This window comes from Pseudorca crassidens, chromosome 8, assembly GCF_039906515.1.
Source record: "Pseudorca crassidens isolate mPseCra1 chromosome 8, mPseCra1.hap1, whole genome shotgun sequence".
Taxonomy (NCBI): domain Eukaryota; kingdom Metazoa; phylum Chordata; class Mammalia; order Artiodactyla; family Delphinidae; genus Pseudorca; species Pseudorca crassidens.
The window spans coordinates 23,916,122-23,939,529 of NC_090303.1; the positions used below are offsets into that span (position 1 = coordinate 23,916,122).

The 23,408-nt window shown below is 39.3% G+C and overlaps 1 protein-coding gene and 1 long non-coding RNA gene across 9 annotated transcripts in view; one reads left to right on the forward strand and one right to left on the reverse strand.

The window, feature by feature from the left end:
- Positions 1-7,223, reverse strand: part of MAGI2 (membrane associated guanylate kinase, WW and PDZ domain containing 2) — a 1,357,470-nt gene extending 1,350,247 nt beyond the window's left edge. For all 8 annotated transcript variants that reach the window (XM_067746035.1, XM_067746031.1, XM_067746038.1 and 5 more), the window contains exon 1: positions 6,907-7,223. In XM_067746035.1, coding sequence (XP_067602136.1) covers positions 6,907-7,207 — 301 coding nt within the window. In that variant the 5' untranslated portion in view covers positions 7,208-7,223. The remainder of the gene's footprint in view (positions 1-6,906) is intronic.
- A 738-nt stretch (positions 7,224-7,961) lies between these two features.
- Positions 7,962-23,408, forward strand: part of LOC137228920 (uncharacterized) — a 320,233-nt gene continuing 304,786 nt past the window's right edge. Inside the window, exons 1-4 of the long non-coding RNA XR_010945406.1 lie at positions 7,962-8,799; positions 12,655-12,808; positions 20,391-20,501; positions 21,272-21,879. This is a non-coding gene — a long non-coding RNA (uncharacterized lncRNA). The remainder of the gene's footprint in view (positions 8,800-12,654; positions 12,809-20,390; positions 20,502-21,271; positions 21,880-23,408) is intronic.

Sequence of the window (23,408 nt, forward strand, 5' to 3'; positions counted from 1 at the left end):
CCCTACGCTACCTGTAATCCATGGCAATATAAATAAGTCACTGTAACATTTGGGAAACTCATGTTTTAAGAAACTTCTTTAAACACAATGTAATATGAAAAATAGATAAATAAAATATACACTTTTTGTTAAACAAGTTTGCTTCTTCCTATTTCATTTCACAGTCACTTAATTAAACCCATGGCTATTTATAGAAAAATCTCTGATTTCATATGCACAAGTTTCACTAAAGGCAGTTAAAAGGTTCAAAACATTAATCCACAAATTTTATCATTAGAAAAATCAATATCTTTTACTTCACACTATAAAGGTTTACTCTTTCTTCTGTCACATATTTGTTTGGGGCCATTATTGGATATATGATGACTGCCATAAAAGTGAAATTTTTTTTAAGTAAACCAAAATAACTGAAAATAACACAAAGCCGGACATGGATTCGTGTAACAATTACAGGGAGAAATGTTTTCCAAGGTAAAACAAGCCATAAAATATGTTAAATATTGAAACAAATCTAATTATTCATTTAAAATATCCATCATTAACCTACTGGATCCTTGAAAATAGATGCACTGGATGCATCTGAGTTAATATTCAATCAGTTGTCAAAAAAGGAAACTTTTTTCTGTTACTTCTAGACTATCCAAAGCAGACAACACTGTATATTAAACTTTAAACAATTTTTTTAAGTTTGTAAACAATTAATCTCCAAATGGAGTCTTTTTTAATAGAGTAACATGTCAATGAAATGTAATAACAGAAGCAATTATTAACTTCCTATGACAATATGAGTATTTTACAACAGTTTTAAGCAGATGCATATCCCTATATAAGTCTATGTAAAATCAGTACTTATCAACCTATTACTAAATTATCTATACAAAATAATTATAATTTACTTTTTTTAAAGTAAATTTCACATCAGTCCTTTCTGTAAACAGAAGAGAGGGAGCTGGGACTAGAACAGAATAAATAATTAAAGAGTCACAATACTAAGCAAGTTGTAAGACCCTATCCCATGCTTCTTATCATGATAAATAGCCAGATTGTAGCTTAGAAAGATTTTTAAAAATTAATATTGGATTAATTGGGCAATTGGGATTGACATATATACACTGATGTGTACAAAACTAATGACTAGTAAGAACCTGCTGTATAAAAAAGTAAATAAAATAAAATTCAAAAATTAATATTGGGCACTGGACCTTCAAGGTAGATGGTCCTATTGAATTCTAAGAAGGGACTAAGTCAGCTGAAATGCTAAACTCACTGGGGGAGGCTGATGGTAAATCCTTCATCTTTAAAGTGTTAATATAGAGAATTATTTATATTGAGCTGCTGACGTGCTCACAGATGCAAAGTAAACTTTTTGCTGAATTTTGGTGTATTTTCCCTTATTATACATGGTTGACTGTGAACACTTAAGAATTAATTCTGTTTCGTGATTGCCCTTCTTTATGAGGTCTTGATCTCTAGCTAAGAAATAAAAGTTCTGCCTTAAAACATGATAATAGTCGGGACTTCCCTGGTGGCACAGTGGTTAAGAATCCCCCTGCTAATGCAGGGGACATGGGTTCGAGCCCTGGTCCGGGAAGATCCCACATGCTGCGGAGTAACTAAGCCCATGCGCCACAACTACTGAACCTGCGCTCTAGAGCCTGCGAGCCACAACTACTGATCCTGTGCGCCACAACTACTGAGGCCCGTGCACCTAGAGCTCACGTTCTGCAACAAGAGAAGCCACCGCAAGGAAAAGCAGCTTATGGCAACTAGAGAAAGCCCACACACAGCAACGAAGACCCAACGTAGCCAAAAATAAATAAATAAAATATGATTATAAAAAAAACCCCACTATACTACCATCTAATAGTCGCATGCAAGAAGTATAAATAAATTCCTAAGGTTAAATTAGTGAATTCGAATAGGATTTCTGTGCTTGTCAAGCCTAGAGTAACTGATTCAATATATTCACCAACTGTTTAGGAGAAGAGATATGGGTACAAAGGGAATAAATAACCGGGGAAAAACTATGGCTAGAGTATAAAATAAATATAAAACAGATCTTTACACATAAAGATGGTATCAGTGAGAGTTATTTTTAAAATGTGAAAACATGTTCCATTCCACTTAATGACATTACTCTTCACATTAATGCTCTTCAAAGAAGACTACTACTTGCAAATTACTCATAGTATTAATTAGTCAATCATTTTCTATTTTTCAGTTAGTCTTCAAATAAGTGTAAAATATCTTGAAAGTTAAAAACATTTCATGTCACTAGCTCAAAATGACCAGTATGCTTGGAATAACATTTAGTAACACTTACATAATGCTTATTATCTGCCAGACACTACATCATTTAAATACATCTTATTTAATATTCTCAAGATACTATTACTACCCCAGGCTAGACAACTTGTTTATATAGCCAATACTAAGTGGCATACTCAGGATTCAAACCCAGACAGGCTACTTGGGAGACTACATTTAATGGCTACACTATCACAACTCTTGAGGGAAATGATTCAGCCAGGAACTGCTATGCATTTGAAAGCCATTGTTTAAACTACAAGCAGTCAGGGTTGTCAAATGTGAAAACCTTTTGCTCATTATGAATGTGAATGTGTGAATTTCAAGCAACTAAAAAGAAAAGTGAGCATAAGAAATATGGCAAAAGATTGCACCGTATAAATGTTAAGAGCAGAAATGGTGGCATTTAAATACATTAGCTGTGATCTCACCCCAAGATTACTCTCATTCAAAACAAACACATACAAAAAGCAGTCATATTTAGCATTCAAGGTCATACTACCTAAACTACGTACATTTAAAAAATATACTGAAAAACTAAAGTAGCATCCCCCATAAATTATGCCCAAAGATAAGTGTCTCATTAACCTTGTTCCAAAACATTAAAGATACTTTATCCTAAAAAAATTAACTGATCAAATTGTTTAAACAATTCAATAAAATTCACGTACATAAATTTCTATGGAGGAAAATCAATCTTGGAGAAAATTTGACACAATTTGTTTTCAGCTTTTCAAATAAAGGAAGCATAGAGGTTTAACTCTATGATACTACCTTGAAGTCAGTCAAAAAGAAAGCATGACTCAATAAATTTGGATCTTCTTTCCTTTGAAGGCATCTCTGAAAGGAGCAATAGGAGGGAGAGCAATGTACATCTTCTCTAGAACTGAATTTCAAAGGCTTTACTTGGCCCTTCTCCTACATCGGAAGAATTATAAAACATTTTGTCTTTTATGTTCCATCGTGAGATCCTAAACGGGAAAATAAGTTCAGGCTATGTAGGTCCCCATGTGGTTTTAGATGCAGTAGCTAGGAATGTAGGACACAATGGTCTATGTAACTGGCTGCTGTGAACTTTAGTGCAGATTTTAAAAGAAAAGAAAAAAAAAACCTTTAGCTCTTCAGCACAGATCTCAAAATCACTCAAGAAACGTCCTTCAATTGCATCCACTGCATTAATGAGATCGCAGAACAGAAGTGCTAGTTTAGATTAACTAGTTTGGTGAGGAAAGTTTATTATTATAAACTAAAAAGCCATAGTTTATAAATAATAATAGGATGTGACAATAAAGGATATTTTTCATATGTGACTCATCACTGTGTGGATTAAATGCAGCTTAAATTAGAAAAGAAATCCCCTGAATTTAATTAAATGGCTTTCAAAAATGGCTTTGAAAACATTTATACAATGTAGAAAAACTACATCTATTTGTCTACTGTGTCTTAAAATTCTGGTAGTTCACCTTCTTTTAAAATTATGATAATTTAATCTTATAACAACTGTAATATAAAATTAGCCAAGCACATAAATAAAAAGTGATTAAACAATGCAATTTTACCTGGTGCACTTTTTAATCAATATTCTTATATTCAAACTTCTTTTCTTTGCAAAATCTGCCTCAGTTTACCTGATTATATATGTAGTTTCTGTATAATACCCAACGTTTGAATACTCGAAAATCAACTATCTCATTAATATTTTAAAAATACAACTGCTAAACAAGCCATGTTTAAGTTTTTCAGTTACGCTAGTTTACTGGCTCTCTAGAAATAAGACTACTGAGCCAAGGGTTTCTAAATATTTTTCCAGCGAGTGAAATCTATAGTGAAACCCAAGACACACAGGCACGGTATCTACGGTTCTGAAATTTTCACTTTGCTTACAATGATAAAGTAAACCTATTATTATTTGACAAGGGAAAGAAAGATTTCAACAGGGGAATAGTATATGAATCACCATACATAGAAGAATATAAAAGAGGATTATATTTTCCACAAAAGCTAAAAGAAGCAATTATTTTTGCTCCTTGGTTAGTGATTCAGGAGGTTAATCAGATTCCTCTGGGGTTCTGTGAACATCATTATGAACATCAATCATCAATGGCTCAGTGAAGCGCAGAACTGAAGGTTAACACAGAATGAAAAGAAAATTTCCCTAAATATATCACATTATATGTGTATATGCCATGAGTTCTAAAAACAGTAATCTTCCAAATAAAATCTAACACAGAAGTTGAGTATCAGAGACTACCTTGGATCAAATCATGGAAGGATTTAAATGAGATCTAGTCCAGGTACCCATCTTACATAAGAATCCATGGCATGTGGTCATTGGCCTCTTCATAAACACTCACAATGATGGAGGCTCATGAGTTCACAATATAGTCCACAGATTTTTTTTTAAAGCTCTATTAGAATCGTCTTAATAAAAGTAAAGATGCTTCATCCTTTAAAAATTTTCATAGATTCATCTTAGTTTGACCCTATAGAGTATCACAGGATAGTCAGAATTCCTTTTCTTACTTGATAGCTTTTCAAGATTTAATGATAGCTTTCATGCTTTCACTTTTCCAAGTCTTTCCACTGGATTTTATAGAATAGACTGACAATACCCAACAATCTCCCTTTCTTTCTTTTCTTGTCTTGCTGCTAGAGTTACAGTTTGGGAAGGTCCATCTCAAGATGCAGTGCTCAGAATGAGTACATTAAAATGTGGTAATAATTATAAACTATAATAGGACAATCACCTCTCTCATTAGGATATTATCATTAGTCCAACTTAACAATGCCTTAAGGTTTGCAGCCACTTTCCACTACAAATACCAACCTTGTTGCCAACAAAACCATGGTCATCAATTGTAAAGTAGATTTTTGGACTCAAAACCAAAACCTTACATTTATATCTATTGCTGCAAGATAGTACCATGACATCAAATATGTTAACATGAACGCCTATGTTTGAGCCTCTGGTATGTCATCTTGAAAAATAGTAAGATACTCTATTTGCCTTCCTACCAAACTCATATTCTTCAGTTTCATTCAGTATGGAGCTATGTTGACCTACAAGTCAATGTTCACATTAGCCTATCTCAAGTCATCAGCTACTAATACTCAAGAATCCCCAATGAAAACTCTTTTTGTATGGCAATTTACAGTTAAGAAATTTTGACTGAGATTTCATTTTTCAGTGGCTTACTTTTAAAACTGGTTTATAGAGAAGAATAGCTCCCTAAGAGTGTTTCAAATCCCCCGAAGAGTGTTTCCTGACAGCTGATCATGCAGTAAGATTAAGTGGTCGCTCAAAATGCAGGCAATGACAGCTCAATTCCATCTATGAGGCGGGACAAACAATGTATCACCAACAAGAAACCTTTAGATTGATGTGAATGTGCACATATACATAGACGCCACACACGAGATGCGAATGTGAGCTACAAAATGTATGAAATCCCACGTGGAAAACAAAGATACACTACTTAATTCGAGCTAAAGTTGTCCTCTTTCCAAGAAACTTTTATCTCCCTCTTCCCTCCTACGGACCATAATTTTCTTTCAGGCAAAGACAGAGAGTTCTGCAACAGCCCATCACAGCCTTCAGCTGAGCCTCATCTAAACCAGGTTGGAGCTGACCGAGCCTGAGTTGTAACCAGCTGGCTTTTCCATCCAACTCCTCCTCAGAAACACGCCCCCCTCCCCCCTTTGCCCAAATCCGAAGCCAGAGGGGAGTCCAACCACAGAGAACTTCCACTCAACCCAATGTTCATAGTAAAGAACATTCCGGTAACCACGTCTCTCCTCCTGACCCCCAACGCTAGAACCCGCTGCTAGTGCCGCGCCTTCCTCGCGAACCGCCTCCCGCGGGCCAGCTCCGGGTGAGCGCCCGGGTTAGTCAGTGCGCACGTGACGCGCGGTGCCCACATGACACGATCGTGGGCGGGGGAGGGGGACAGGGGAGTGAGGCAGGGAAAAAGTTAAGGAAGACCCGTCCAAGCGCCCGAAGCAATCTGCCCCGTCCCTTCTTTGTCAACTAGTGGCTCAGGGATTCCCCCAAGGCGTCTTCAGTCCAGCTCCCGAGACGGAGGGCGCAGCTCTCTGCTCGTCCCGCCACCCCCTACTCCTCCCCGCCCTGCTGGTGATGCCGCTGCACCCTCAAGTTGCTCCTTCCTCCCCTTTCTCCCTTCTCCCCTTTCTCCCTCCCTCCTTTTCTTCCATCCTTCCTCCCTTCCTTCCTTCCCTCCTTCCTTCCTTCCTTCCCTAAAAGCTCTTCATCCACTGCGGGCCGTGCCGCTGACGCACATTCAATTGCCCCGGGAGCTCGCCTGCACCTCCGAGGTCACACAAGGCCGAACACCTACCAAAGGGGAGGGGATAACTGCGCAAACAAAGTTGCACGCCCCACCGCAATCCGCCCCTCCCTTCCACCGAGCCCCCCATTCGGAACCCCGGCAAAGCCCACTTGCTCTGCCGGTTCTCTCTCGACCTCACCCCACCGTCGCACAACACACACCCCCTTCCACACGCGAGCCCACCCTTCCATTATGCCCCGCGCTTGAAGCGGTCCAGCCTCCTGGCAAGAACCGAGCAAGCCGCTGCGCTCACCTTGCTTGACACACTTGAGCCGGAGGGGATCCTTGCAGTGTTTGATCACGGCAAGCACGTCCCTGATGGTGAGCCCCGCCACGGGGGTCTCGTTTACTTCCAGCAGCAGTTCCTCAGACACCAACTTGCTGCCGCTCTCATAGGCCACCTTGTCGGGCTTCACCTCCCCCAGGTAGGGGAACTGTCCATTCTCGGCGCCCCCCTTCAGTTCGAAGCCCAGCTGGCCCTCCGGGTTCCTGCCAATGACACTCTCATGGACTTTGCTAGTCCAGTGGCTTTTCTTTTTCAAGCTTTTGGACATGGCAGTGGGGTGAGTCGCCTCAGCTCCTGAGGGATTCCTTTGGGGTAGGGGAGTTGGTGCTGAGAGAATGAGGATGAAGGAGCCAGGGGGCTAGGAGGTGAGAAGAGCAGACTGCCTTCCTCCCGCCTCTGTTCGGTGCTTTCCCTCTTCTTTGGATGGAGTGTGGACGAGGAAGGGGGAGGATGACAGGGACGGCTGGGCAGAGGTAGGAGAGCTTGGGTGAGGTTGTGCTGTCCCTTGAATGACACTCAAGGCTGTGGCCCCGCAGCAGAAGAGAGCTGTGGTGGTGGCGGCAGCAGCGGCGGCGGTGGCGGCGGCAGCCAGAGCGAGCAGTAGCCGAGCTGGGGAGCGGGTGGGGTGGGGGTGGGGAAGGAGGGTAAGGATGCCGGGGGCCACTCCTGCGTGGTGCGAGTGGGAGCGCGCGCGCGCTCCTGAGCGTGTGTTGTTAGCTGATATCCATGGTAGCTGCAGTGGTAGCGGCAGGGTCCGCGCGCGCCCGCGCGTGTCTGTGTCTGTGTGCGCGCGTACTAGTTGTACTGTACTGGCAACAGGGGAGGAGGCAGAGGGCAGAGGAGGAGGGAGCGGGCTGGAGGGGGAGGAGGGGGAGGAGGGGCACGCGCGCGCCGGGTGGGGAGCCGCTTCGCCGCTGTCTCCGCTCCCTCCCTCCGCCGCTTGACCCGGTAGTGAAGGCTGAGAGAGAGGCAGGCTGGGTCCGCCTGGCAGTCTACGGGAGGAGGCGGGAGCGGGAAACGAGGGGAGCCGAGGGCCGGCGTGGGGAGGCCGGCAGGAAGGGCTGCGAGCCCAGCGCGGACCTTTCTTCAGCCTCCCGGCGGCCGAGCGCTGCGCTAGGCTGCCGCGCTGTGAGCACGCCCTGACTTCCTCAGACCTGTGCGGGCCGGAGCAGAATTAGCGGCACCTGGACTTCGGCTCGCCCACTGCCGGGCGCTGCGGCTCGAGCGCCGCGAGCCTCGGGGCGCGGAATCCTGGCGTGAGAAAGCCGAGCTCTGGGACCCGCCCGGCGTGCGCTCGCCGGAGAAGGCCTGGGCGCTACGAGCCGGGTGGAGGCGTCGGAGTTCACTGATTAGACAGGCTTTGTCTTCTCACGTTTCAGTCAGACCCGTCGCAGAGTTCTCAGAATTCCCCTCAGAGGAGCGTAAAGTTAGAAAACTGGAGACTGGTTTTTCTGGCAGCCAGGGACGGGGAAGCAGCTCCCCGGCCTCGGGTGCAGACGGGAACTTAGCGGAGGCTTGAAGTGTAGGGGCTTCACTTTTCCAAGTTAGAAGAAGCGGGAAGAAAGGGACTGCGGGATGGGGGTGGGGACAGCTGCGGTAAGCAGCCTCCTCAGCGAACTGGGCAGTTTCACGCGGGATCTGCGGCGAGACCGCTGGGCACGCCCTCGCCGCGGGCGCCCTCAGAGCCGCCGGGCTGAGACGCGGGAGAAACCCTAAGTTGACCCGAGCAGACAGCCTCCTGCTACCTTGAAGGAGAAGTCTCCAAGGGTTGACAGAGCGGCAGAACAGGGGCTGGAACTCAGCTCGCTGGCCTGCCACCAGGCTCCTTTCCCTTCACCAAGTTTGCAGCTGGGAGGAGAGGTGAGGACCGGGGCGCCAGGATGCAGGAGGGCCGCTGGGTTTCACTCAAAGGCTAGTTTCGTGTGAGATGTTAGGGGTGACTTTTTAAATTCCTGTAACTGGTAGGTGAATTTAATTTGCTGTAGTTTCAAAATGATAATTTAAAAAAAAAGGTGCACACCCACTCATCTCTTTAAAGCAAAGCATGAAAAGCACTGAGTTGTTAGGAGTCTTGCTGTCTGAGATGAAGACAGTGTGGGAGGCAAGCGGAACAGTTAAAATGCTTAGTCGACCCAAACAAGGACCCAGTTTGAATTCAGGCTCTGCTACTTAGCAAGAGTATGATCTTGAATGAAGTGTCGACCTTTCTGAGCCTCAGTTTCCTTATTTGTTAAATAGGATTAAAAGTACTAATCTGACAGGACTACGGTAAGGATGAGATCAGGCAGAACGTGCAAAACGCTTGCCTGACATAGATGGGTAGGCACTGAAAATGATAATTTCCTCTTTTTTCCCCTTCTCGTATAACTCACTGTTTGGGGAAGTGGGGGATCAAAGCTAGTCACAACGTCAGAGATCTTAAAGAAAGATGATTTAACCGTGTCTTTTTTCACTTGAGAAAATGGGTCCCCAATGAATTGGCTTTGATTGGTGAGGATTATTCAGTGAGCCAGGAGCAATGCCAGGATCTGCAGCCAGAGGTGCGGGCAGTGCCCAGGTATGGGCAGGACTTTTTGTACCGTAGCCCAGTGTCACCCGATGAAGTTGGGTTTTAGCATTATGAGATACAGTCTTAAGTGGAAATTGGTAATTAGAACCAAATACAGTGTGTATTTTTAAATGCCATTTACAAACTAACACGTACGGGTAATACTAATATTTATGAAGTTCTTTTTTATCATTTATCTTTTTTAACATTTATCACATGTTGTTCTATAGGCTTTACATATATTAATTTATTTCTCCTGACATCTTAGTAAAGTATGCAATATTATCATCCCCTTTTACAGATAAGGAAACTGAGGCATACAGAGGTTAATTTTTGCAAGGCTGCAGTTTTAGTCAGTGGTGAAGCTCATATTCAGACCCAAGTGTTTGGCTCAAGACGTGGTCTCAGTCACTGTGTTGTACACTCTTCCCATGCAATTACCACATATCCTACCAGCAGTCAGTACATAGTGTCCCCAGAGGTTGGGTCTGCGTTTTATTGTAGAGGTACTTAGGGAAAAAGAAAACAAATGGGGCAGGAATTTGACATAAAAGCATTTTACCCTTAAGAACCCAGGAGAGTCACTGAGGTGTGTGCTTGCTAATTTAGTGTTTGGAAGCTTCTAATTCATCTTTTTTTGCCCTGAATTGTGATAATTAGAGCTGGAACCTGTAAACATTTCTTTGTTTTCAGTTGGCTCAATGTTAGCACTTGTCAATAGAAGGTGCTGGAGGGACACTGCATATAAAAGGGGCTCCTCTTCTTGTTTCCAGTGCTTTTCTTCTTGCTCCTATGGTGTGGTGGTCAGTGGTATCCAAGAAACCAGTATTTCACACCCTCCAGGAAATTTGGCCACTTCCCCAGTGTGTGACTTCCTAGTAAGCCTCGCCAGCAACCCAGTGGGTGACTTCCTAGCAAGTTTCACGGGCCCCCTAGCTGGTGGTTTTTCTCACCAGCCCGGTCTGTGACGCCTCAACCAATTTCTTGACTGTCAAATGGGCCACAACCTCATTATCTCCAATGAGGACTGTCTCTCAGGCTTTGTAGGGTAGAGAGCAGGGATGGGGGTAGTTCATCTAAGTTATCCCTCCTTGAGTACTCTCCCACAGCCCTGGAGGTAGTGTCTGCTCCCTTAATCCACTCTTCCTGCATTCTTTAGTGATATCTTCTCTCTTAAAAGAAGAATTGCTAGTTAATAATTCTTTATATTAAATTTTCCCTGTTCTAATTTTGGTGTGATTTCTGTCTCCTGACTGGATCTTGACTCATACAAGGTGAAGAATCATGTAGAACCCTGAGGAAAGTGCTTTCTTGGGTGTCAGAAGTTGGGATCTTGCCTTTAGCTGTGCAACCTTAACTAGATCACTTACCCTGTCAGAGCTTGTTCCCTCATTTGTAAAACGGGAGTGAAAATATATGACAGGGTTGTGTGAGCATCATGTAAAATTGAATGCTCTTTAAATGCACTTAAACGTGAATGCACTTTAAAGTTGTAACATGCTATCAAATTTGAAGGTTTTAATTATCAGAATAGGACCAGAATAGCAAAGAAGGAGATACTTTAAGAAAAAAATTACATGTATTCTGGGGACTCCTTAGATTGTTTCTTGGCAGTGGGAGGGGCGGCATTTCCTGTAAGGTTTATTGTCATCAGATAAATACATTGTTTGTTCGTTGGTTGGTTTACTTTGCCTAGCTTTTCAGAGATGAAAGCAAATAGATGTGAATCTTAAGTTTTTCAAGTTTCCAGCTCTCTGAAAAATATGACTGAAATTATGACCATTTTGAAATGCTAGATTCAGACTAATTTGGTTACTTTCTATTCTGGTAACCTTCACATTTGCTTTATTTCTCCTTTGTCTCTTTTATCCTTTCTGGGATGGATGCCTATGTCACGAAAGAATTATTTCATTGCTGAGCACTCTATGTGCAGAACATGGCACTAGATATTGTGTGCTATTCCAAAAGAAAAATAGTTCAGGAATCTTAAAAGCTAAAGAAAGAAAAACATAAGTACATTCAATCCTTAGGAGTTCTATGAGGTAGATGCTTGTGGCAGACCCAGTTAAGTTCCATCCTGATCCCTTAGGATCCCTTTGATTGGATCCGCCTTATCCCTAGCTTCTGTGTTCTTTTACTTCTCAGAGCCAGCCCCTGAGACTCTCTTTGGAAGACTGCCCAAGGGCTACTAGACTCATTTTGCCTTCAGGCACAGAGAGCCAGAGGGGACCCACTTAGGAGTTCACTTCCCTCCTAGTACACCCTTTGCCAAGGACTGCCCTACACTGTATAAAAGCCTGTAGTAATAAGAAAATCTGAAGTGTAATTTACACCCCAAGGCTCCCCTGCAGGATCATGCTGATGCTAGAATTTTGCCTGAAATCACTTCCTTCCCTATCTCGCTTACTCTGTTATTTTTGTGTTTTTCCTGGAAGTGTTTTGTTAATAAAACAAGTACACACAGTCTTCACCTCAGAATGTGTTTCCGGGGATCCTGACCTAAGACATTGCTATTCCTTTTTACAGATGAGGAAACTGAGGCTCAAGTATTATAAATTACCCAAAGCCACACTACCTGTAAGGGGTGAATTTGTGACTTGATCCATGTCCATGTGACTCTAAAGCTCCTACTTCTAATGCTGTATTACATTTAAAGTCCCTCATAGTGAGTATTTTTAAATTTACTCTCTGAACAGAAGTGGACACAAAGCTCAGCAATTGGTTGATCAACAGACATAAAAATTATATCCATATATTAAGAGATCTTTAAGTGTTTCAGGAGGAAGGGTAAAGAACCACGAACAGTAAAACCGAAGTGCGGTATTCCTCATCTAGGAAAACCTTTACGAAGGTGAGAGCTGCCTGACCAGAGAGAGCTCTGATGAAGATACGACTCACATTTTAGAAGAGACTGTAAATGTTCAATGTGGTTTTCAGTCACAGGCTTTCTTCATGCCAAGGCTGAGTCGGGTGTTTGTGTTTTTCCTGTTGATTCTGTAACAAATTTCCACATTGGTGGTTCAAAACAACACAGATTTATTATCTATAGTTGTGGAGGCCAGAAGTCCAGAATGGTTCTCACGGGGCCAAAATTAAGAAGTTGGAGGAGCTGTGTGTATTCTGGATCTCTAGAAAATCCTATTCTTTGCCTTTTCCCACTCCTACAGGGTGCCTGACCTCCTTGGTATATGGCCCCCTTCCTCCATCTTCAGTGCCAGCAACAGCCAGTTAAGGCCTACTCACATCCCGTCGCCATGACACTGACACCCCTGCTTACCTCTTCTACTTTTCAGGACTCTTGTGATTACTTCAGGCACCCAGGTAACCCAGGATAATCTCCCTAGTTTAAAGTCAGCTGATTAGCAACCTTAGTTCTATCTGTAAACCTAATTTCCCTTTGCCGTGTAACATAATGTATTCACAGGTTCTAGGGATTGGGACCTAGATATCTTTTAAGGGGCCATCATTCTGTCTGCTGCAGTATTATAGGATACCACATATTCATATCCTCACTGTTTCTAACTTAGTTCAGATTATCAACATAACTACCCCCATATTATTGTGGTTATTTTCCCTCTCCCTGCCTTTACCTCAAAAACCTGTTTGGATTAGCTGAAAGAACTTTCTGAAACCTCTCCTTTCTTGTCCGCTTAAAATCCACTAATGCTGCCCATTACATACACAGTAAAGTACAAACTCCTTATTTTGGTTTGATCCTCCTCTGCCCCTTCCAAACTCTCCAACCACATCTCGCTATATACCCCCTGGAATTAAAATCCAGAGCGCCCAGCCAATGTGTATTCTCCAAAACAAACGCAGACTAAAGGAAGCCCCTTTATAGCATCTGTTCTAGGTCCCTTGGAATATCATTAAAGACAGAAATTTAAAAATTGAATTTCAGTAATATTTTGATCAGGGTAGTGAGGTACAGTGCCTTGTGCCAAAACCCCACCATATTTGGGACCCGAGACAGCTGACTCGTGTGTCCTACCAAAGGGTCAGGCCTGGGTCTCCCCTTCCCCTTACAACCTTTTGTTTTATCCATCCTGAATTTCTTAGTTTCCTTGACTCCCGAGGCTATTTCTTGGTTCTTTGCCTGAAATACAGCCATCGCTCTCTGTTTGTGGGGCTTGTACCTGCTTACCCTCTAAGACATACCTCTAAGGCCCTTTTCTCTCAGGAGCCTTTTCTAACTCTTTTTTTTTTCCTACCAACATAACACAAACTCTTCTTTATGTCTCCATGTACCCTTTGTGGAAACATGGCTTCTAATACACTTCCTTATTTTCAAGTCTGCCCTCCACAACAAGAATAGCTGGGCCTTTTTAGTCCATCTTTGCATTCTTATCATTTTGCGCATTCTCTGGCACAATGTAAATGCTCAGCAGAATTCTGCCTAATAACAGATATATCCAAAGTGATAGTGTATGAAATTTCACTATCTGACCACTACCTTAATGTGAATTTTTATATTTAGTGTTAAACGATTATCTCTTTACATTCATACTAATGTCTTAAGAAAATGGAATGCGGAAGAGCACATATTGATGAAGAAAAGACAGAATATACTTAGCCTTGAGGCTGAGGTTAAGAAAAGAAGCCAGATTCTTCAAGACCTTGGGACAGGGTCTGAGAGGTAGTAGTGATGGTGGTGGTGGGGGAGGAGAATAAACTTGACCTGCTTCATAGTTTGTCCATGGCCATTCCTATCATTAAACCTCTTTTCACTCTTGCTACAGTATTCACACAAAAATGCTAATCCATATTTATAAGGGAGAATTATTTAGCATGATGCAAAGTGTCTTAGACTTTTCTATCAGATCATCTCCAACAATAATATACTCACCCACCGCCAACCAAAAGTAATCCTTTTTTTTTTTTTTTTGTGGTACGGGGGCCTCCCACTGCTGTGGCCTCTCCTGCCGCGGAGCACAGGCTCCGGACGTGCAGGCCCAGCGGCCATGGCTCACAGGCCCAGCCGCTCCACGGCATGCGGGATCCTCCCGGACCCGGGCACGAAGCTGCGTCCCCCGCACCGGCAGGCGAACTCTCAACCACTGCACCACCACGGAAGCCCAAAAGTAATCTTACTTGAAGTCTCCAGTTTTCATCTAAAAGTCCTATGGATTTTAGATTCTACTCGGTAGTAGTAGGTTCATATTTATACCAGTGTGAAATATGACTTTCCCCTCAAACTTTGCCAAATGATGTTTCAGGAGGATTTGCCATGTATATCTGGTGGTTTCTGGGCGCAGCTCAGTGACTCCACAGATATGCACAGCTTAAGTCCAGTGACTGGAAATACAAGCCCAAGTCCCGGAGAGAGTTTGGGCTACAGAGATAGACGTGGGGACACTTTGAAACCTTGAATCTTTGGCCTAACCTAGCAGAGTGCAAAACATGAGAAGAGGAAAACACTGAACTCTGATTTGTAATATCTTTTACTAAGCAGAGAGGAGAGGAAAGATCAGTGAAGAAGACTATATTCTAAGGTGAGGATCTAATGTTGAGAAATCAGGCCTCTGCAAGTTAGTGAGGGGAAGGATTAGGGTCTTAGACTTCTCCAAACACGTGGAACTGCATATTTTATTTGGTATCTTGTCAAATTACATTGTAGTGCTAATTCTCTTTACCTCAAAACCTCAAATATTTTGATGATTGTAACATTTAGGTTTTTATCAATTAATTTTTTGTAGAAGGGCCAGAACTGTTTCATTTTAGTCTAGGATTAATGGTCATTGGTTGTGCTTCTGCATTTCGTAGAGCCATCTTACTATTTTTAGTATTGGTCTTAGTATTGGGAGGGAATATATGGTCCAGCATCTCCAGATCTCAGGAAATTACTTTCAGTCAGGACTGTCAACTAGTCACCTGGCCCTGTGTAAAAGATCTGGGAACAGTCAAGATTTGAGTACTTAAATCTATGAGAGTATTAGATCATTTTAGCTGCTAGAAAGTTCTGAACGAAGTGACTTTGGTCTTTGTAAAGCATCTCTTTGTGTGAAATTCATGGACCACACAGACTACACAAAGTGAGGAAAGAGAACTACAAGATTGTTTAAATCATTGCTCCATCCTAACTACAGAGTTCACATGTATGGAGAGAAATTTGACCAGCTCAAGCAAAGAAAGCATGAAAGTAATTTTTTGTTCTGTGACTGATGCTTTTGTTACTTTATTCAACGTATGCACAAAATACAACAGAATAATGTTGTTTTGGGATCTGGAAATGTATTCCTTCTTATGCAGTGTTATGCAGGCATACTTATTGAATGTCAATATCTGAATTTATCTGTCTTTTTTTATTATTTTGCATTTTACTCACTTGGTGCCTGTCAATCTTTTATCATCAATTTACATTCTACTAAACTCAAAAAGATATTCTTATAGCTTTTATACTTTTAGCCTTCCTTACTAGATTTTTTTAAACACTTCAAAAATTCAGGTACTTGGATTTCATGCCATCAAGTAGTTATATCTATATCCCCTCCTTTTTTTTATTTAAGTGAGTATTTCATTTGCCATCACTTTCTACTTTGTGATTCTAAATCTTTTAAAACCATCTTACTGTTTTTTTATGCACTCATCCTTGTAGAAAATTCTTCTCTATAAAATACTATTATCTCTTATGTTTATAACTACTTCTATTTTTTCATATTATTATTCTTCCTGTTTTCCAAATGCACATCTTAATTTATTCTTTTTTTTCCTCTATGTATCTCTTTAGTATATGCCTTTAGTTTCCCATCAATTCCCATCATAAATTTTTTAAAACTTTAAAATATGCTACATGTATTTTTAACATGATGTTTAATGTCCATATTCTAATCCTCCCTATTAATTTTTATCATTTTGTTATTGATTTTAAATGACAATAGTTTCCATTTCAATTAAGTAAAAGAAGCAAAAAAGGCACAATATTATCATGGGCTTAATTTTTGTCAATAGTAGAAAATCTTGTAGGTATAAAGAAAGTTTATATAGAAATAAAGTGAACATTTTCTATCTTGAAATAGTGAGGAACAATCAGATGTGTTTTCTAGACTTCGGAAAAACATACTTCAAAAAATTCAAAGAAAAGTTCATCATGCTTCCTCAGTCAGATTACTAAGAAGCAAAAATTCTGATGAACAATGGAAGGCAATGAGAGTGTAATTCTAATCATACTAATTTTAATAATTTTGCAAACCTCTCCAGACACTATTCTGTGTGGTGTAGTTTGCTTTTAACCATTCTGAATGTCAGAGATGTCTTTCAGAATATGATGAATACTGGTGATCTTATCCCACCCTTCGTCCCCCATCATAAATGCACATGTACATATATCTTCCATATATGTACATATCATTTCATGTAATCTATAGATTCATTGATGCCCAACCATTTTTTGGTTAGGTGATTCTTTAAAAGTCCAGCTTAAATAAACCTCTTATTTAAAAGTTTTTTTAATTTATATATAATCAGCTGAAAGTAATCTTATCTACTGAACTCCTATGAAATGCTACCTGATCCTTTTCATCAGGATGTATTACAAAATTCTAGGCATGCTCAGCCTCACTTCTAGGCTATGACTTGAGAGCATGACTCATGTTCGTAGTCCTCACAGAGGTTGAATGAATGAAGGAAAATACAATAGTAGGAAAAAGGAGACACATAACTGCAATGAATATACAGTATATAAATATACACATTTATACAGTTTATGTATAAACATTCCCTGAAGCTCCCACTTTAGCAGGATGCTAAATAAAAGAAATCTAAGTTTTCTCAGTACTAATGGAGATTTACTTCCTAGCTCTTTTCTCTGGAGACAAATGTAGGTCTCCTCAAGGATAGGAAGATTTGCATATGAGGTATGATTTAAAGGGCTAGAAACATCTTTTCTGCTGTCTCCAAAACACTTCACTATGTTTTGTCATATTGCCTGATAATTTGCATTAGAGATTTATCCTTTTGAGATAATAAAATGCAAATATCTCTGAAAGGGTTTCTTCTGCTTTAGTCATACTCATATGGCTACTAGTGAACAAAATATGTTCATTACAGGATAAAGAGAAGACTGCCAACTAACAAATCCCTAGAGTCTGTACTACACCAAACGTTGCTTAGCAATTTCTACAATTGTCTCAGTCTAGTTTACAAGAATAAAGAGATTAGAAATCAAGGGTATATGGGTATGTTACATAAAGTTGTAAAATTGATATTTACAACTGTGTTTCTGTTCTCTATTGATTTAACAACAATGGAAATAGAAGATTAATAGGTGGGTGTCGTAGGGTGGCACTAATTCAGTTCGGTGGTATTAAAAGGTGATTGTTAAGCCAAGAGTTGAATGAGGCACAGCATACACTTGTGTAAAAATCCGGGGGAAGGACTTTTCAGGCAGGGGAAAGGGATAATACCTAGGTCCTGAGGTGGTAAGGAACTGGACAGGTCAGAAACTAAATAATTTCTACTTTCATTATTTTATACATTCAGTTATGCTGCCACTTAGGTTAGTCTCTAAGGCCTTCCACAAGTTGGACCTGGCTGAAAATTTAATTCTTCCCTCACCTCTTCTCACCATGTTCCAGGCTAGTCTGTGCCTCTGTGACTTTGTTTAATAGCTGCTCATTCGTTCATTCTTGCCTAATAAACTGTGGCTCATCTCTTAAAATCCACCTCAAGCTTTCACTCTTTGAGGAGACCTCTCACTCTCTCCCACCCATCATCCAAAGAATTGCTCAGTCTTTGTGCTACCATTGACTTATGCACTTGAGACACTGCTTTGCAATTACTAATTTATGTGTCTGCTTTTATCACTAGTAAGTTTCTTTAGGACAGAGACATTATTAATTCATCCTTGGGTACCTATGATCCATAATATTAGTAGTACTGCATAGTACATGGTACTAGTAGTATATAGTAGATACTCAATAAATCATTGTTCAATGAGTGAATGAATGGGATATCTTTTTGCTGTTGTGATTTAACTAATGTAACATTTATCTTCAGAACAGTTTCCATGACATATTTATTCTAGTTAATAGCTGTAAACTAACTCTAGACTATAGCCATATTCTATAACCACTAGAATGTTTATCATTATGTCATTTCTAAACAATAAAATGTTAAATTAAATATTATCCTTCATATTTAATGCAAACTATGCTCATGGAAATATTGTGGAAAGATTGAGTAATTTTTAACACACAGTTTTCGATTTTTCCATTTAGCATACTTTAGTAGATTTTCAGCCTTTTAAATATGTTAGCATTGAGAACCAGGTACTACTTAATGAAAATCATGATTTAATAGTGTGTTTTTTGTGGTTTGTTTGTTCCTCTTTTTAAGTTAGGGTGATAGAATTATGTTTGAGACATTCATTACGTTTTATTTAAAAGAACTCACTGTTCCTAATTTGTAAGCTGAGGGCTTTTTCGATTCCTAAGTGTGTGGAGTAGCTGGATGAGGAGCTGGGAAGGAGAAATTATAGGAGATGTAGCAAGAGACGGAAGGAGGATACAGACCTTCTGGCAGGCCAAGTCAAAGGTAGTTTCTGTCAGGGAACTACTACAGCATCATACTTTAGGAGATGACAGAGAAATGGCATTAAAGTAACCATGCAGAATTGGAAATACACATTTGGAGCTTTTTGTTCCCAGGAAGTTTCCAATATATTGGTACTTGCCCGGTGTCTAAGGAGATAAGTGTCTAAATGATTGGCATTTGTTCTAGGCTTTATCTATAGTCATGGAGAAATTTTCACCTGCAGGTTCGTCCTGAAGTTGTGGTACAGTCACCTGATACACATTTACTGAATGAACTAAGCTAATGAGTAGAGGTCTAAGCCTTTAATATTAGTCCCTTTATTTATTTGTTTTTAAAGTTTGTGTTAGTATGGACTCCTAGATTCTTATTTAATCTAATGGATTAGAATACTAATATTCTTTATTTTGATGCTCAAATTGTTTCAGATTTGGCTTGTAGGAGTTCCTTTAAGATGGTTTGCTTATGCTTTTGCTGTGTCCCCCTGATTATTTGAACATTTCCTTGTTTCCTAATATAACAAAATGTTCGAAATTTATCTTGTTTCTTTATTCGCCAGCTCTGGAATCTGCCTTTCCCCACAATTAACTGTGATAATTTTTAGTGGAGAATGATATTTAGAAACCAGAATATGGTGATTTGTCTTGTTTATTGCAACTGTTGGGCCATTTCTTCTAAGCCCTTTCAGTGGAGAGACCTAGGAATTGTATATAGAGATATTTCAAATATATTTATATGAAATATACTAAATGTATAGGAAAAGATAACTCAAATTGTCATCTTATTATGAACAAAACATTAACATTTTTGAAGGGAAAATATTTGTTATCTACATAGAATTGGCCTAGAAAGTAATAACATTAATCTTGAACTAAGTACACCCAAATAGGTTTCATTAACAGTTAAACATAATGTATCTTAGAATCTCAGCTCTTGGAAGGAGACATTGTCTAGAACTGTGATCTAGGTGTTATACAGTATACCCTTGCAGTGTTGTTTCGGATCTGTGTTGGAAGAGAAAAATAAGATCAGGGGACAAAATCTTGTCCTAATCTTTCCTAAAACTTTTAAGCACATGGAGAAAAGATATTGAGCATTCATTACATTCAGATTCTTGAAATGAATGTATAGTTATGAGGGGTATAAACAAACAAGGATGTAGTGACACTATCTACATGGAAACAATACTAGTGTCCTCTCTTTGGATAACTATGCTATAGATGCAATACTAACCATTCCACTTAGCAATAGCTTGATGATTATTTGGCCACCAACATGAATAACTTGTTAAGGGAAGATGATGAGGAGTTGTGAACATCTGAATAATCAGGATTTGCATCATAAAATCCTAAACTATGTATCCAAATTCTTACAGAGTTTTCTCCCAGCTTGTCATGGAGGGCTTTAACAGTCTGTTTCTTCTATTACATTGAAAACCAGAGCTTCTCTACTTGGCTTACTAATTCCAAAGATTAAATCATTAAAGGTAGGAGCTTACCTTTACTGATTTATTTGCTTTTCAGAAAAATTAAGTATAGCCTGATAAAGTTCATTTTATGTAGTATAATAAACAAAGATTCTCATTTTAATAAACACTTGCTAACTATTGCATTATAGTAATTTAATAATGACCTGAAAATAATGTAAAAATATATGTGTACATATATGTGTATATGTTCATATAATACATATGTTATTTTTAACTTCAGAAATCATAAAAAATAAAATTGATACCTGAAGAAGCCACAGCTGTAATTAAAAAAATATAATTTGACAGTGTTAGAAGGCAAAATTAACTAACAATTATTAAGTTACTATGTGGTACACACCATATGTATTGCATTTTATTTAATTATAAAACAATATAATTACTAGAGCTATTATCATCCCTAATTTATAGAAGAAGAAACTGAGATTACCTACCTTATTAAACTTGGTCAACTTCTTGTAACTTATAATTAATACATTATAGAAATAGGACTCAAACCCACATATGTTTACTTTAGACCCCATGCATCACATAAACCTTCACATGAAGTATGCCATATAAATCACACTACTTCTGGCCAATAACAATTTTACTAAATTGATTCTTTGTTTTTTTGTCTGTAAAAGAGGATGTTGGCCTATCTTAGCCATCCTCAGTGTTTTTAACAATCAATAAATGCATTCGTCACACGTAATATTTTTTTTAATGTTCTGTATTCGTGATTGCAAAATAACTATGACTCAGTTATGCTTTGAACTTAATTTAAGTGCTATTAATTAAAACACATCTGTATACATCTGAAAAATACCAGTCGTGACAATAGCACAGAGAGCTTGGTTTTGAAAAATAATTTAAGTTATAATTAAAAATGAACCAAAGGTACATAGAGAAGGTGTGGACCACACATATGTGGCTGAAAGCTGACCCACAGTCATCTTAAATGGATTTTATCAAAAGAGATGCCTAAAAGACCGCAGGATCCCAACAAGAGAGTCTGTGAAGAGATGGCCTGCTGAGACCCAAATCACAGTGAAGTACCCTTGAGAGATGCCTGCTAATGAATGGGGAGAGGAGTAAATAGTCTGAAGAACCCTACAAGGAAATGAAACACCCTGCAAGGGAGAAAGACCAAGAGTCAGCTTTGACACCTTCCAAACCAGACAGCAGTCAATGATGGCAGCTCACAAAAGTACAAGCATGCAGGAGCTTTGCTATACCCTCACATCTCCTCTCTCCACCATCTTAAAACCTGGTGTGGTCAGAAACAGTGCCAATCAGCATTTGAGGAGAGGAAGAAGACAAGTTGGGAAAATAGAGTATCTATCCAAGTCATACTGTATACTACAGGGCTGCCTTCTGTTGCATGGTTGATTAGGTGAGTGCAGAAGCTTTAATTTTGAATGAAGTTTGGAGTTTTTATTATTTACTCTAGCTGTACCTATCAGTTTCTAAGCTGAAAGTGATTAAAGTACCAGGAGGACTTTTATTATTTAAGAGAGAAGTGGGGCACGAATCAAAATTCTGTCCAGGGGAGGGAGAAGAATTACCTTATAGAGCATACTTCCAGGGATATTTTGAGAGAAAACAAAGTTACTTAATTATTTCATATTTTAAAAATTCTTGTTCGGTTATTCTCTCAATTGTGTTTTTATATATCCTTTCTTCCTAAATGCTTTAGCTATAAGCAAATAAGGGTAAAGTCTTCATATGCAAGATTATACATGTTTTCCTTTATAATTGGAGAAAATGGTATTTTATCTGAATCCCATGTGTCATGTGACATATTTGACACCCTATATCATACCTAGTGTGTGACTATTTATAAAACACAAATTATCTCAAATCAACAGGATCAAAATTAGATTTGAAAAAGTGTATTCAATAAGATGTGTAAATTGAGGTAGAATTAATTCTAATTGAATTCACAGAGGACTTGAGATGTAAATCTGTAATATGGATTAGATGCGAATTAGTATTAGATTTGCATTTAGAAAAATGTACTATGTTCAGTTCTGAGTGTCATTTAGGCAGAATATTAGGACAGATATCCTATCTTGACTGTCTTCTCCCCACTCCCCACCACCTAAATGTCATTGAAAAATCTGTTCATCTTGATTATCAACATTAAAGACTGGTTTTGAAGAATGCAGAGAACCTATTTACATTTTAGTGGGAGGTAGATTATAATTAAGAAAAATTTTTATAGGTACAGAAAAATGTCCTTAAGAGGTAACAATTTTAATACCTTAAAAAACTTATCTATCAAATACTGAGTTTTAGATATTAAGGCTAGCAAATATATACAAAACAAAACAGTTTCTTGAATAAATGTACAACATTTAGCTTAAAGAATCCATTTAGGACTTAATATTCTGCTATCAGTATGTGGGCATTAAAATTGTTATTTGAAACATGTTGGTAATTAACTCAGAAAAATCCTTGGAATTTGGATTTAGGTACTATTATTTAGATTTTAGATATTGTCCAAAGGAGGTTGGTACTGTTTATAACATGGACCCTAATGTCACCCTAAAGTAAGGTATATAAAAAAAGAATATTCTAGTATGCAAAAAATGTTGATGGTCTGTAATGACATCAGTCTCACAAGTATAATGCAGAGAGTAAAGTACTTAAAACATATCTTTATATTATTTCATTAACTGGCTATTCATGAAAAAATAAAACCCTCAAATATAGCAAAAGTGAATAGTTACTGAAACTTAGTATCGCTCTGAAAATTTATGTTGCTTAAAAATACTGGTTGTGATCATATAGCATTCTGAATTCAATGACTTTTAGACCATCTTAGTTTCCTACCTAAGAGCTATTCCTCAGTACCTCCTTACTGATAAGAAAGAACCCCTTTTTGCTCAGATTGGCAATGTTCCCAGATAAAACATTCAC